The sequence below is a fragment of the Cervus canadensis genome, chromosome 24 (genome assembly GCF_019320065.1).
Source record: "Cervus canadensis isolate Bull #8, Minnesota chromosome 24, ASM1932006v1, whole genome shotgun sequence".
In the NCBI taxonomy this organism is placed as follows: domain Eukaryota; kingdom Metazoa; phylum Chordata; class Mammalia; order Artiodactyla; family Cervidae; genus Cervus; species Cervus canadensis.
Window position 1 is genome coordinate 14,212,357 of NC_057409.1, and position 15,654 is coordinate 14,228,010.

The window sequence follows — 15,654 nt, forward strand, 5'->3', positions numbered from 1 at the left end:
CTGCTACTAATACATGCCTGTTATACCACGTTACTGCGTGACCCAGTGTTCCCCTTTATAGAGGTGGATGCTGAAGCCCAGCCAGGTGGAGTGTTCATTAAGCAGAAGAGGAGGAGGTCAGGTCTAAGAGAAAGTGGTTTCCAGGCCCTCTGAGGAGCAGCCTCCACAAAGGGTCCTGCTGCTTCTGGTTTGGGAGGAGCCATTACGGATGTCAGCAGGGAGAGCATGGCAGCTGCAGGACCGGGATCCCTGGAACTGGACTCCCCAGCACCCTGGGTACGCTGGGTTCTGGCTGGGTTGTCAGCAGGCCAGTCCTGGGCCTGGAACCTGAGTCTGGATTCTGGGCACCTCAGGGACCCTTCCCTGACCCACCATCCTACCAGTCACCACATCACAGAGACAAGGGATCTGGAAAGTTTCTTTTCAGGATTTTAGGCCACTCAGCCCTTTTATTTCTCCCTTTCGCTCCCTCTTCCCCTGGTGTGTGTGTGTGTGTGTGTGTGTGTGTGTGTGTGTGTGTGTTGGCAGTGGTTGTGCAAACTGGACAAGATCCAGCCACTATCTAATAGAGCTGTCTCTCTGGGGCTCAATTTCTCCAATAGCTAAGAGGTGTGTAATCCCAGCTCACCTGCCTATCTCCCCCAGGCTCAATGAGGTCACCAGAAATTCAACCCAGTTCTGGGCTGCTCTCGGCCTCTCCCTTGCCCCTGCCCCTCCCCTTTTCCCAACTTTCAGTTTCTTTTCAGATCCTCAGGTGCCTTTGTGGCGAAGAGGTGGCCAAACCAGTGGAATTTGGATTGCTAACAAATTTCCAGCCAAAATCCCCCATTTAGGGGAAGTCCCTTTAAAAGGGAAACTGAAACTCTCTCCTAGTCCAGTCCCAAGTCCCACCCCTTCCTCTCCACACTGCTCAGATCTTGCCCCATCACCTCTTCCATTCAGCCTCCTCCCCCAAATGATTTGGATCCAAGCTCCAACCACCTTCCCGCTTTGTGACTCTGGACAAATCCCTTCCCCTTACTGAGCCTCAAAATGCCCACTCCATACAGCAAGGACATCTGGCACCACTTCCGGTTGTGGCAAGGGTTCAGTCTCTGACTAGATGAACCTTCAAAGTTGACAAAGTGGTGTTGGAGAAGACTCTTGAGAGTCCCCTTGGACTGCAAGGAGATCCAACTGGTCCATCCTAAAGGAAATCAGTCCTGAATATTCATTGGAAGGACTGATGCTGAAGCTGAAACTCCAACACTTTGGCCACCTCATGCGAAGAACTGACTCATTGGAAAAGACCCTGATGCTGGGAAAGGTTGAAGGCAGGAGGAGAAGGGGACGACAGAGGATGAGATGGCTGGATGGCATCACCAACTCGATGGACATGAATTTGAGCAAACTCTGGGAGTTGGTGATTGACAGGGAAGCCTGGCGTGCTGCAGTCCATGGGATCTCAAAGAGTCAGACACAATTGAGCAACTGAACTGAACTGAAGGGTTCAGTAGGTGTTGTTGTGTTGAGGCAATGGTAGTGGTAAAGAACTGGCTCCATCATGTCCCAGCTATGTGGCTTTAGGCCTGCTCTGAGCCTCAGTCTCCATATCTGTAAAATAGGAATGATGATTATACCCCCTTCTCAGGGTTATTGTGAGATGAACGACCTAGTATCATGACATAGAGCCCTAAGAACTAAGCACCTGAAGTGCGCAGCACATGGGAAAAGTTGACAATGTTCCTAAGTGTGATTATGTGAAATCCTGGGCCAGGGCCATTCTCTTCCCTTCCTACCCTAGAGATAGGAGGTGGGGGTCTAGGGCCACCCTGGGATAACCTTGTATCCCCTCCATCAACTTTCTTCCTGGGCAGGTGGTAGAGAGACTGTTCTAAGGATGCTGAAGTGTTCAGAGGGAAATTTACTGGGCTTAATCAGTTCCTTAAAAGGGAAAGGAATCTGCCTCTCCCCAGAACCCTGAGGATTCTCTTCCTTTTCTCTCACACTCCAGAAGTATCCCCCGGGGACCTTCTTTTAGTGATTTTTCCCAGAAAAGACATACTGTGGACACCCCTTGATGTGCACATCATCTGTCTCATCCCAGCTCCTCCTCACATTCTCCTTCCCTCCCATCTGTCTGCATAGGGAGGTCTGGCATCTCTGGGGACCAGCCTGCAATGCTCCAGGTTGTGCCTCAGAGATGGGACTGCCAGCCTCACTTCCCTCTTTTTTCTTCTTGGCCTATTGATCTTCAACTCTCTTGGCTTTTTAGGTCCTCAGGGCTGATCTTCTCCTACCTCAGGGCTTTTGAACAGTCTGTTCCCTCCACCTAGAATGCCTCTTTCCACTTCTTTACTTGCTGAATTCCTACTCTTATCTTTCTCTCTCTCTCTTTTTTTTGCCATGTGGCATGTGGGATCTTAGTTCCCCGACCAGGGATGGAACCCGTGCCTCCTGCAGTGGAAGCATGGGGTCTTATTACCCACTGGACTGCCAGGGAAGTCCCTCTGCTTTCTCTTAAACCACTCCCAAGGACTTTCCAGATTCCCCAGGAGGAAGAGATGGCTCCCCCACCACATACTCCACACCCCTGGGCTGAGGGTTCCCAACACTCAGCTGCCCAAACCAGAAACCTGTGCTGCATAACTAGGCCACCCCCATCAGCTCATCCTCCCCTGTCTCCATCTCCATGATTGGCCTTTCTCACCTGGACCTGGGCCATTTCATCAGCCTTCTCACTTGTCTCTCTGCACAAGTCCAGCCCCTCCATTCATTCTCCTCTGCCTGAGAATTACTTTCCAATAGGGGGTGCTCAATGAATAATCTGTTGACAGATGGAGTAAATGAGTGAAGGAATGAATGAAAGAAATGTAGAATCAAACACATCCCCCTTGGCTTCAGACCTTTCTGTGGCTCCCTACTGCCCTCAGAACAAAGTCTGTGCCTTACATTTGAGATCCTCACTGATTCCCCATAGCACACTCTGGGCTTTCCCCCAAGCCCTAGCCTGCTCTCCTTCCTGTATTCACGTGCAATTGTCTTTCTTCTCTGCTATGCAAGAAGCAATGTTGAAATAATCCATGATGGGAAGAGATGGTAGGAACCTAACTAAAGAGAGTGGGGAGAGTGAGCCAACACCAACACTTCCTGGATTAGACTAGACTCTGTCCTCGGGGCTGGGGACTATGAGCAGGACCTGGAATCTTCAGTTTGAGATGCCTATTAGCATCCCCGTGGAGACATCAGGCTGGCAGTTAATAGATCTATGAGCCTGGACTCCAGAGGAGACCTTTGGAGGCCTCCCAAATTTGAAGCCACAGGACTGGATGGGATCCACTGAGAGACGCGGCTCAAGAAGACACCGCCAGGGCCTCTCCAGCATTGAGACTCTGGATGGGGAGCCAGCAGGTGGGTTCAGCTCATGGGCAGAGAAAGGAAGAGAACCAGGAGCAGGGTATCCTGAAGACTGAGGGAGGAAATGGCTTCTAGAAGGAATGTGTGATCTGCCAGCTCAGATGCTGCTGAAGGTGGAGGAAGACAGAGGAGGAGAGGTATAGGAGGGGTTTGGGGGGCAGAAGTGACAAGTCTTAACAAAAGACAGGATGATGGGAGTCAGGAGGGAGGGCCAAGGATGGTGCCTGAGGGTCTGGCTTGGGAAATGGGGGGAAAGAGGTGCCAAGTTGCACTCAGGAGGTCTAGAGGAGGAGCAGTGGGGCACCACAGAAACGGAGAGGTCAGCTTTGGACAGGTTAAGTCGAAGTGCCTTTGGAATGTTGTTGGGATCTAGACATCTGGAATGAAATCTGTGTTGGAGAGAAGATCCCTGTATGTGTGTGTCTATCTGTCTCTGTAACTCTTCTCTGTCCTTCTCTATGTGTATCTATAGGAGAATCTGTATGCTGACCATTATGAAATCTCTGTCTTCAGCCCAGATCTCTCCATTACTCTGGCTGCCCTTGGAGACCACCCCGGATGTGCTACAGGGACCTCCAAGACACAGAACAACTGGCTCAGGACACAAATCAAAAAGGACAGAGCTGGAGGCAAGATAAACCAAGGAAGAGTTGGTCAGACTGGTCCAGACAACAGTGAAGGTGGCCTGAACTAGGCGAGGGCAGAGGGCAGAGGTGGAGATGAAGTGCAGAGACATTCAGGCAGTGGAGAGCACCAGAGATGGGGGCGAGGATCCATTGGAGGGAGGGGGGCTAGAGGAGGAAGGGAGCTGACTCTGGGGGTCCGCTGGGTGTGGGGAGTGGGGGTTGCTGTCTTGCATTTACCTGTTAATGTGACAGAGAGACCCCCCCAAAAGGACAGGGGATGGGTTACAAGTGGCTCTTATGGAGGGGGAGGGCGAGGCTGTTGACCACAGAGCGGTTGAGTCAGGGTACCTGCCCAAAGATGGCTCAAGCCATCAGCCCCCTCTGCCGGATCCCTGCAGGGAAGCTTGAGCTGATCCACTCCCAGCCTCGGTCCCAGGTAAGACCTGCAAGAGTGTATAAAGGGGACAGCAACAGGTGCCCAGGGCCTTGGACCTAGTTGAGGGCCGGAGACCACTCATTGCCCACCAGAGCAGACTCTGAGACCCTGCGAGGGCTGTAGGCCTAGAGATGCCATGAGGGGATCATGTCCCTCCCTTGCTTTAAACCTGTCCATGGCTCTCTACTTCCTCCTGGAGCATGTCCAACCCCTTTTCCTGGCTTTCAAGGTTCTTGAAGCACCAGGCTCAGCTAGCTCCACCTTAGGCAAAGAGCCCTGGCTGCCAATCTCATGGTTCCCTCAGCGGGATGACAGCTTCAACGATACCACTGCAGCCTGCAAATCACCAAACCTTTCTCTATGCTGCCAGTTCTGCTTGGATTGCTACTTCCCATATAGCTGCACCCAGGGCCGGCCCATCTGTGGAGACTCGACTCAAGGAAATCCTCCAGAAGGCTTTCCTGGGGGACTTCCCTGGCAGCCTGGTGGTTAAGACTCGGAGCTTCCACGGCAGGGGGCATGGGTTTGATCCCTGATCTCTGGTCAGGGAACTAAGACCCCACATGTCATATGGTTTGGTTAAAAAAAGGAGGGGTGGGGGTTTCCTGACCTTGCAGAGGAGTCACTATGCCTCCCCAAATTAATGTCACCCTCCTTTGGCACCTTACTGAGCTGGCGTATGCCTTTCTCTTTCTATGATCTGTGAGAGTCTGGGGAGCTGGAGCACTTTGGGTTCACCCAGTGTACCCCATGGGGGGGCCATGGGTGCATTAGGACATTCAAGGGTGGCTGCAAAGGTCTTCCCAGCTCTGTGGGTTCAGTCTAACTCAGTATGTGTAGCTGGGGAGGACACAGGTCATTACCCCCCAAAGTAGGGAGAGCCAGTGAGCAATGAAAGCTGCTTTATTTGGGCAGTGAAGGGCAGGAACATGGAGACCCCAGGAGAGAGGGCGAAGGGACAATCTTCACCCACAGAAAGGGGACAGAGGGCTGTGCAGTGCTCCCGGGCCATCTTCCTGCTCATCCTGGCTTGGCACAAGTTAGCCTCGGGACCGTGATGTGATGAACCTGAAGCTGTTTCCCCAAATTCCTGGAAAACAGACATCAGTGACACTCTTCCGGGACCTGGGGCACAGGGCGTGCCACTGAGCACACCAGACTGTCCTGGCTCCTGCGCAGCTCTGCTGTGAACTTGGGGGCGTCCTTGGACAAGTCACTTCATGGCTCTGAGCCTCAGTGTCCTTATATGAGGATAATGGAAACATCAATGGTACCTACCTCAAGGGTTGTGATGAAGCATGCAAAGTTTTAGCATAATAACTGGCTGAAAGTAAATGTGGAATAAATATTAGGTGTTACAACTGTTTTATTAAGAGACCTGGGTTGTGGTCCCAGTTCTGCCACGTTTTCCTCTCCGGACCTGCCTGAGTTTCCATCTATAAAATGGAATGTTGAAGGATTAAATGAAATAATGGATGTGGCAGAGGCTCGTCAGATGCGTGATCGTCTTTGCCCCTCTGAGGTTCCCCTTCCTGGGGTTGCAGAGGAGTGGTCACCTCCACTCTGACAGGTCTTTGCTGGGCTCTCTGTCCAGGCAGGATCTGCTGCCACAGGGCCAGCCCATCTCCTCCCCTCTGTCCGTGGGGCAGAATGAGAGGAAAGGGCTGTGGTTGCCCCAGCAGGGACTGTGGTTACACAGGACGAAGGACTTCCTTCCGGACTGCAGGATGCTATCCTGGGAAGGAGCCAGAGATCGTGGGACTGATGCTGCCGAGGGGAGGGGTTGCTTCCAGGGGAATATCCAGACCAGGCAGGTTAGGCCAGAGTGGGCCAGTGGAGTGAATCAACTCAGCAGTGACCTCACTTCCAGAGATCTTGGAGGGCCCTGTTGAAACCCATCTCATCCCCACCCCACTACCCCCTGCCCACCACCCCCAAGATCAGAGAGACAACAGAAAGGAACAGAGACATAGCCAAAGGGGTATTACAAGATAGATAGCTAAAGGCAAAGGGCCATGCATGAGACAAACATGCAGGCTGTTCCCTCCAGCCAGACTCTTCCCAGAGTCTGGAGTGGCTGCTCTCTCACCCTTCAAGCCTTGATCTACAGTTACCTCCTCAGATAGGACCTCCTGGCCAACCCATCCATTCAACACCCTTTAGTGAGCCCCTGTTATGAGTCAGATCTGTGAACAAGACACAGGCTGTGCCCTCTCCACACAACATAGCACTTGGCCCACTTCATCCTTCTCAAACACAGAACACTGTTTATCTCTGACTTCTCTTTATTGTTGTCTCCCCACCAGAATGTAAGCTCCATGAGGGAGCCTCAACTATTGTTTTCACCAATTTGAACTCAGTGACTCAGAATATACATCTGACACAACCCTCTAAAATAGGCCCTGATAAATACTTGCTGAATAACCGAATGGACACAGAAACCAGGGACAGACAGACACACAGAGAAACAGAACCATGTTCAGAGGTGATGCAACATTCAGAGATGCCCCCAAATGTGAAGCACACACAGACACACACGGGAGAGTGTCCTTCAAGCAGACCGATTCACTTAGTTCATTCAGCTTGGTCACCAAGCCTGGGGCTGGGGTCACTCTTGTCCTGAAACTGACCCAGTTGGTGACTAAGGCCATGATCTATTCTGGTTTCCACACTCCCTGCGCCAGGCTCAACTTGGCACTGTGTTTGAAGAGCCCTCTTTGAAACTCTATTCTACCCCTTTAGTTGTCTTTTGATGAACAGAACTTTTAATAGAGACGAATCTATCAATCTCCTAAAAAAATGTGTGTGGTGGTTTGAAAAGGGCAGGAATGAATAACCCCGCAGAAACCCACGCCCAGCCTGCGGGGCCTTTCTCACTGCGGCTCATCCCCTCTGGGTCCTCGAGCCTGGAAGGCAAGGCGGCCTGACCTCATGCCCGGGTATCACCCTTCCCCACCCCAACCTCCGCCAGGTCCCGCCCCTAGGCCCGCCCCTCCGAGGTCGCGCCCTCTGCGGGCCCCGCCCTTCACCGGCGCTCGGGGGTGCCGGGGAGCTAGATCGCTTTTCCTCCTGCCCAGGTATTGTTAGTTAATATTCTGCCACCGGTGCTTCCACCTAGGGAGGGAAAACTGGGCCGCCAGGACGGGGGCAAATCCGACTCGCTCTGGGATTACTCCCACTGCCTTCCGTGGACAGTCGCTTCAGGCCCCGCCCTTAACCACCCAGTTCCGCTCCCTCTTCCCCCTCCCAGCCTCAGTCAAGCCAGCCTATCCAACCCCTGACCTACCCTCGGGTCTGGGGATCCGCCTCTTCCACAGACCCCGCCCCTGCCGTAGGCTCCGCCCCTCCCCCGAGGCCCTCCGCGGGCCTCCGCCCCGCCCTCCCGGGGGCCTCCGCCTCCGCCCCGCCCCGCCCCGCGCGCTCACAGGAGGGTCGGGCGCGCGCCGTAGCAGCTGGGCCCCGCACCGAGGGCACGTCCGCCACCCCGGTGGCCCCCGGCAGCAGTAGGAGGTTGCGCGCGGGTCAGCGCCAGGCAGTGCCCGGCGAGCGGCTGCGCTCCGGGCTCATCCAGTAGTCGCCGAGGCTTCGGCGGTCGGCGGGCGCCCGCAAGACCGGGCTCCGGCAGCCCTAGAAACATAACTCCTAGTCCAGGCGGTGCGGGGGCGTGGCCTGGGGGCCCCCGTAGGGGAAACAGGGCAGCGGTCCCCCCAGGAGGCGCGACTCGCTGGGAGGAGGCGGCCTCCTCGGATCAGACGCCGCGGGGCGAGGGTCGGGATCACTCCTGGCCCAAGCTGGGGAGGAGGGAGATTGGAGGCCCCTCTCGGAGTCTTCCCAAGGACCCGCGCTCCTCCTCCCCGCCTGCTGCCAGACCCGGGGCCTTTATCTCGCCTGCACCCTCCTCGGGACCCCTTCACCGGGACAGAAGAAAATTCATCACCAAGTGGGCAGTCTCGGTGAATAGCATAGTGTCCAGGCCGCCTGGTCCTCTTCGGCCTCTTTTAATAACTGCTGGGACGTGGAGGGGGAGGCCTGAAAGCCCATATTCCCCTCGGGCCCCGCTGTTTTTAGCAGGAGGCCTCAGCTGCCAGAGCCGGGTGGGGCAGCACCAGGCCCTCTGGCGGGGTCTAGTCGGTGGTCTTTCTTCACCACCCGCTTCAGGGGCAGGGGGTTGGTCACCACCGCTGGGGGATTCCCTGGGACGCTAGTCCCGCAGGGTCAAGGACAGAAAGACAAGGACAGAGGCAGCAAGAGGGGCCCAGGAAAGGTCAGCTGCTTTTTGGATCAACCCTTCCTTTTATTTCAACCAGGGGCCTCCATCTTCTGCTTACACAACCGTGATGGTGCGCTCAGGAAGACGCCACACCTCAAGAGGCCTCACTGTTTCCAGGCTTCAGAGCTCCCCACCTCTGCCCCCCTGGCCCTTGCAGGAGCCTTTCCCTTGCTCCAGGAAACCCTTAAATCAGAGGCGGAAGGCTCCTCAGCCAACTCTAGTTCAGATATATCTGGAAGCCAGGGATGAATCTGTGGGTCTCCAATACACATATGTTTCTGGAAGCAATCTAGAAATCTAGAAAGGGTCCCTGACACCTGTCCCACCCTCCCGCCAAAAATTAAAAAAAAAAAGTTAAAAACCCTAACGTAAGTTTTTTTGCAGAAAGGGAAATAGATTCAGAGAGGGACAGCGAAAAGCCAGTTTACTCTGCCTGCCCCTACAAAGGGTAAGACAACTTCCCTGTGCCCTTGTCCTGCTCAGGGCATGGGGTTCAGGGCTCATAGCCCAGGTTGGGCCCTGCTCCCCCACCCCCTGGGGAACATGTTGGCCCTGTGCCGTTTTCTATACTGCCAGTTTGGGCTGTTTCCCCCAGTGACTCACACTGGCTGCTGGGAAGAGTGGGCAGCTATTCGGAGTCCCCGGAACTCTGTACGGGCTTGCCCCCCACCCCAGTTGTGTGGCCATATTTGGGGATTTCACCTTCTCTTTTCTCTCCTTGGGGAATTTCCCTCCTCTCATCCCTTCCTCCTTTCCCTGTCTCCAACCTCTGACTCCCTGATGGCTGTTTCCCAGCAGCAAACAAACAGACTCTAGTCTTTCCTATCTTTGAAAAAGAAGAAAGCCTTCCTTTGGCCCTGGGTACTTCTCCAGCTCCCCTTCACAGCCAAGATTCTTGAAAGAGTTGTGTGCACGTGTTGTTTCTACTTCCTCACCCTACCCCTGCAGTCTGGCTCCCTCCCTCACCATTCCACGGGAACAGAAACAGCTCCTCAAGGTCACCACTGACCTCCTTGTTGCTAAATCCCAGGGATGCTCATGAGTCATTATCTGACTTGACCCTTTAGCAGTGACCGACTTTTGACACAAACACTCTTTTCTATTTGAAGTATTTTTGAGCCTTTGTTTTTCTGAACACTGCAGTCTTGACTTATTTACTATCTCACCGGTTGCCGCCATGTGGCAAATTTCTCATTTGTTGCTCAGTGCCTAATCGTGGGTGTTCTTGGGCCTTGTAGTATGTCCCGGGGATCTTGTCGGTGCCTGTGCCTTTAATGCCCACTTTTGTCAGAGACTCACTTCTGTCTCTCAGCCCAGACCCCTCTTCCCTGCCCAAGACCTGTCTCCTGGCCCCCTTCTTCTGGATGTCCCACTTCACAGCAGACATGCCCCATACCTGTCCTTCTGATGTTCCCCAGCTTGGCTGTTTCCTCCGTTGCCTGAACTGGAAATCTGGGCTTGGTTCTCGACTCTTCCCTGTCTCTCCATTTTCATAGTCAAGCAGTTACAAAATCCTGTCCTCTCCAGGATGTCTAAAACACAGTTGCTTTTCTCCATTTCCACTGTTCACACCTGGTCCAAGGCCCCATCGCCTTTCACCTGGGAGGCTGCAGCAGCTTCCTGAATGATCTCTCTCCTGCTCCTTGCCATCTCTTCCGTGGTCTGTTCTTACAGAGCAGCCAGGGCTGTCTTTCCAAGACTTGAATGTTTCCCTCTTCACAATGTCATCAGCACCATGTTCATCGTGGCACAGACCAGTCTCGGGGCTGGGGATATTTCCCACCGCCCTGTCCTTGTGTGGGTGACCGCTTCTCGTTTTAGTTTCAGGGTCAGTTCCTTAGGGAGGCCATTGCAGATCCCCCAACAGCCTCTGCTGTTCCTTCACCTCGCCGCGCTCGGCCTCCCCTCTGTGGACCCATCTAGCCGTTGTTCAGTAGCCAGTCTAATCGACAGACATTCTACTAACTCCTGAGCCCTTCCGTTCCCAGCCCCAGGATGTCAGGGTGAATATGACACAGCCTCCGCCCTCGGCGAGTCTGTAGTGTAATGGGGTGAATAGGCATTCAACAGGGATCAGGGAAGAGGTGAGGACACAGTGGGATAAGCAGGTGCTCTGGGAGGGAACGGACAGGTGGTCAGAGGAGCCTTCTTTGAGGACTGACAATTGGTAGAGATCTGAGGGATAAGGGGGGTGGGAGGAGGCTATTCCAGGCAGAAGGAACAGCGTGCTGAGAGGTGGAAAGAAGGTTTTGTGAACTCAGGGGTGTCCTCGTGGTTGGGTAAGTGACGTAAAGGAGCCATTGATGAGATTTAAATAGGAGAATTACATGGCTAGGTTGTGGTCTTTATAGAATAATTCAGGGCTGGAGGAATCAAGCAGGGAAGGAAGTACAAGACCATAAGACCAGTTAGGAGGAGACTTCCTTGCGGAGGCTGTGGGTTTGATCCTGGTTGGGGAACCAAGATCCCACAGGCTGTGGAGCAGCTGAGCCTCTGTGCCACAAATAGTGAGCCCACGTGCCACAATGAAATATCTCACATGACACAGTGAGGATCCCAGGGGCCACAATGAAGACCCACTCAGTCAAATAAATCAATAAAAAGTATTTAAAAAATTTAAAAAAGGAATAAAAAGAAAAAAAGAAAAAACAGGTTGGAGGGCCGCTGGAGTCATCCAGATGAGTAGCAATTGGAGTCTGATTCAGGGCAATACGGTGGAATTAGAGAATCGACTGTGGGCGCCTGGACTGGGGCCTGGGGAAAAGAGAGGGAGTGAAAATGATTCCAGTGTCTTCACCCCAAGGGAGGGTGGGGAGAGGCCCATGGATCCCTGTGGGGTCCAACCCACTGATCTACCTGGTGTCAGATTGCCTGATGTCTCCCCATGGCCCTCATCCATGCTTTTTCCTAGAGAGGCAGATGGAGTCTCGAGAGGTAGATGGCTGCTAAGAAGGCTTAGGAGGAGGAGGCAGATGGGAGGAGGAAGGGAAAGTTGGGTCAGGGTTTGGATGTGATGAGGTTCCAAGGAAAGCGGCATCCGGAGTTTCCTCAGATTCCGGAAATTCCACTGTCTCTGGATTCACCTCCCCCATTCCTTCTTTAATTAATTAATTTTAACTTTTGGTTGCTCTGGGTCTTTGTTGCTGCATGTGGGTTTTCTCTAGTTGCTGTACTCTGGCTTCTCGTTGTGGAGCTTGTCTTGTGGAGCACAGGCTTTAGGGTGTGTGGGCTTCAGTAGTTGTGTTCAGGCTTAATTGCTCCTGGCATGTATCAGGATCGTCCCAGACCAGGGCTTGAACCCATGTCCTCTGCACTGGCAGATGGATTCTTATCCACTGTCCCACCAAGGAAATACCCCCCCCCCCCCCCCCCCCCCCCGTGCCAATTCTGAGATGCTCAAACTCAGGGCCAGTCCTTAGGAATCCTGGAAGCCTTTTAGGGGCTGTGAGTCTATATCTGAAAAGCCACAATGCCCTGACAGGTCCCCAGGACTCTAGAGAGTCACTAACATCAGTGTGTACTTCCCACGAACTGGCCCAGTGCCCGTCACCTGCATGATCCCCTGCAGTCCTCACATTAACCCTTGGAAGCATGTAGCTTTCTATCCCCATTGTACATACCAGTCTTCCAGGGTTAAGGGACTTGCTCACATTCAAACATCTAAAACCATGCAAAAAGAGGATTTGAACCAAGGTTTGACTGACATCAGAGTCTGTGCTTTTAACTCCTGTGCTATATTAAGCCTGTCGACCCCTTGGTTGATTGGCTCAGTAAAGGGAGGAGGCTTTGTGGGGGATTTGCTTGTGGTTGGGGTGGCTGCCCCCCTCTCATATCAAGCGATGGGAAAGGGTAGCGCTGACGTCAATTGTTGCCATGGCAATACAGCAACCCTTTCCCTGCCATCTCCATGGTAACCGGGGGGGGTCCATCTGTACTTCGCCCCCTCCTTCTAAAAGAGGGTCCCTTAGGGAGGGGCTGGCTAATAAGGTGTTTGAGAGAGAAGTCGGGGAAGGCAGGGATTTGAGTATCCTTCTTTGACTGGGCCCCTCCCCATTCCTCAGGCAGAAAATGAGGCTGGGATGTGGGGGTCCTGCTTTGGGGTCTGCATGCATGCTAAGTCACTTCAGTCGTGTCTAACTCTTTGCAACCCTATGGACTGTAGCCCACCAGGATCCTCTGTCCACTGGGATTCTCCAGGCAAGAATACTGGAGTGTGTTGTCATTCCTTTCTCCAGGAGATCTTCCAGACCCAGGAATCGAACTCAACGTCTCTTACGTCTCCTGCATTGGCAGATGGGTTCTTTACCACTAGCGCCACCTGGGTAGCTTTGGGGTCTGGGGACAGCTTTATCCTCTAGAGTGAGGAAGGCAGTTCTGCTTTTCCTACCTGGGGATTCCCCTGAAAATGCCCCCTGCCCCCAAGTTCCTTAGCTCCTGAGCAGGACTGATAGGAACTTGACAAAGGGAGGCAAGAGAGAGTCCAGATACCCAGCCCTCGGGGACATGGCTAGCTGGCTGTCTGCTGCCCCTTGAAGCCAAAGGCAGCATCCTCTTTCTCTCAGTGCTAGCTGTGCCTCAGATTCCTGCCTGGTGCATGACTTTACTGAAACCTTCCACCAGATGTCATTAGCCCCATTTTACAGATTTGGAAATAGAGACTCAGAGAGGCTAAGTAATTAGCCCAAGGTTGCACAGCTAGTAAATGACAATCAGGACTCAAATCTAGGACTAGAGTTTAGGCCAGTGACTTTTCCTGGGGGAAAAAGGAAGAAGCAACAGAGAACATGATGGAAAAGGAAAAGAAAAATAGAGTCAAGAGACCCAGGTTGGAGCCTGTCACTCTCCCCGTTACCTACACAACAAGTTCAAACACACGGTCTCCCTGATCCAGCTTCTCTTCTGTTAACTCATCCGTGGGTCCCTTGAATTCTGAGCTCTCCGACAGGGACCTGCCACCACCTGGTATGGCCCAGATAGGTGTTGGTGAAAGTTGATTGAACTGATTTCCTTAAACTTCCCTGCCTCCAGGCTTTTGCCCACTGTGTTCCTTCCACCTGGAATGCCCTTTCCTCTTGCTCCTGGCCATTCTAGAGCTATCTAGCTCCAGGATCTGGCCCATTGGCAAGGTGTTTGTCTGTATTTTTTGCTATCCTTCACTAACCAAACATATGAAAGCGGCAGTAAGTTTTTTATTTTCCCTTTTATTTTTTGGCCATGTCTCACAGCTTGTGAGATCTCAGTTCCCTAACCAGGGATTGAACCAGGGCCATGGGAATGAAATCCCGTTATCCTAACCACTAAGCCACCAGGAAACTCCCAGGCAGTAAATCTTTTTTTTTTTTTGAAGGAAAGGAGGGTTCCAGAAGCCTAGAGAAAGGAAATGAGGGAGATAAGAGAGAAAGGAAGAATGGGAAGAATTCTGCCTCTGTGGGCTGGGAAGGTCCATAGAGATCAGCTGGTGCTTTTCTTTTTTTTAAGCTAGTGAGGAAATGGACCAGAAGGAAGGGACCTGCCTCCTAGCAGGTCATTGCCAGGCCATGTGAGTTTCATGAGAGTTAAGGCCCATGCTTGTCTGTTTCATTGCTGACATTGTCCTTCACAGGCCTGGCTAGTAGACCTGTATTGACTGAGACAGGGACAAAACCTGAAAGAGAACCCAGTAGCCTGACTCCTGGTCGCACTTTCCAAGGTTCCTCATTGCCATGGAGCTGTATTGTTCCCTGGCCCCTATCAAACTCTATCCATTTTTTTTCAGGCTTCTTTTCCTCCCAGGGGTACTTGATCATTGCATAAGTGGTCTCTGCTCCTGGAATGTTTTTTCTTCATCATTACCCCTTGTTTTGTAGTGATGCTGTCAATCACCTGACTATGCTTGCACCTCAAGGGTAGGCTTACCTGTGGCTTAGCCTGGTCAATTGTAGTCTTCCATCTCCCTGACAGTGGTAGCTGGCCCAAAGAACATGCTTGTGATTTTAAGGGTCAATCATCGCCCTTTCCAGGAATAGGTATATCGAGTTGGGAGAAGCAGCTCTCCCCTCCTGGGATTTATTTTTAGGTGGTGGGGGGCTGTGTTCTGTGGCATTTGGGATCTTTGTTCCCCATTCAGGTATTGAACTTGGGCCCCCTGCAGTGGAAGTGCATAGCCCTAACCAGGGAATGCTGACTTCCCGGGACTTCAAAGCTGAGGCAGCCATGCTACCTGCCCAGAGGAGATAATCAGGGATGTATGTGAGTGTGTGCATGCTCAGTCACTTCAGTCGTGTCCAACTCTTTGCGACCCTATGGACTGTAGCCTGCCAGGCTCCTCTGTCCATGGGATTCTCCAGGCAAGGATACTGGAGTAGGTTGCCATGCCCTCCTCGAGGGGATCTTCCTGACCCAGGGATCCAACGTGCATCTCCTGCATTGGCAGGTGGATTCTTTACCACTAGCGCCACCTGGGAAACCCCATGTTGAGTCAAGTGTTCTTAAATCTCAGGGGACAGGAGACTGAGCCTGACCTTTGGGTTACATGTATTTTTTTCTGATACTAAAATAATGCAGGTTCATTAAAGCAAAATTAGAAAGTGGGAAATACTCATTCAGCTTCCAGGCAGCCCTCCTGCCATGGGCCCCTCCCAGGGATGCATTTTGCTGCCTAAAGTCTGAGGACACTGAAGAGAGCACCTGCCACCTGGGGGGCCCGGCAAAGGGGCCAAGTGGCTTAAGGCTCAGTTCTCTCACCTGTAAAATAGGAATAAGAAATCAGTTTTTCAAACGACTTCTTCCCCCATCTTTCTCTGACCCCACCAGTCCTTAGGAGAAACCAAGGGTTGAGATGGTGGGGGCAGCCCCTAATTCCTCCAACAAAGCCAGAGAGGCCCAGGGTCACAAAATAGAAGGCAGCAAAACCAAACTCCATCTTTGGAGAATTAAATGGGGCCGGG

General features: G+C 52.8%; 1 protein-coding gene across 1 annotated transcript; it reads left to right on the forward strand.

Moving 5' to 3' along the window:
• The first annotated feature begins 4,380 nt into the window (after positions 1-4,380).
• LOC122426120 (translation initiation factor IF-2-like) lies at positions 4,381-9,056 on the forward strand. The gene is made up of 5 exons (XM_043444775.1): positions 4,381-4,458; positions 7,430-7,535; positions 7,776-7,789; positions 7,908-8,411; positions 8,766-9,056. Exons 1-5 carry the CDS (start codon positions 4,381-4,383, stop codon positions 9,027-9,029), a joined length of 966 nt encoding a protein of 321 aa, XP_043300710.1. The 3' UTR covers positions 9,030-9,056.
• Positions 9,057-15,654: the final 6,598 nt, after the last annotated feature.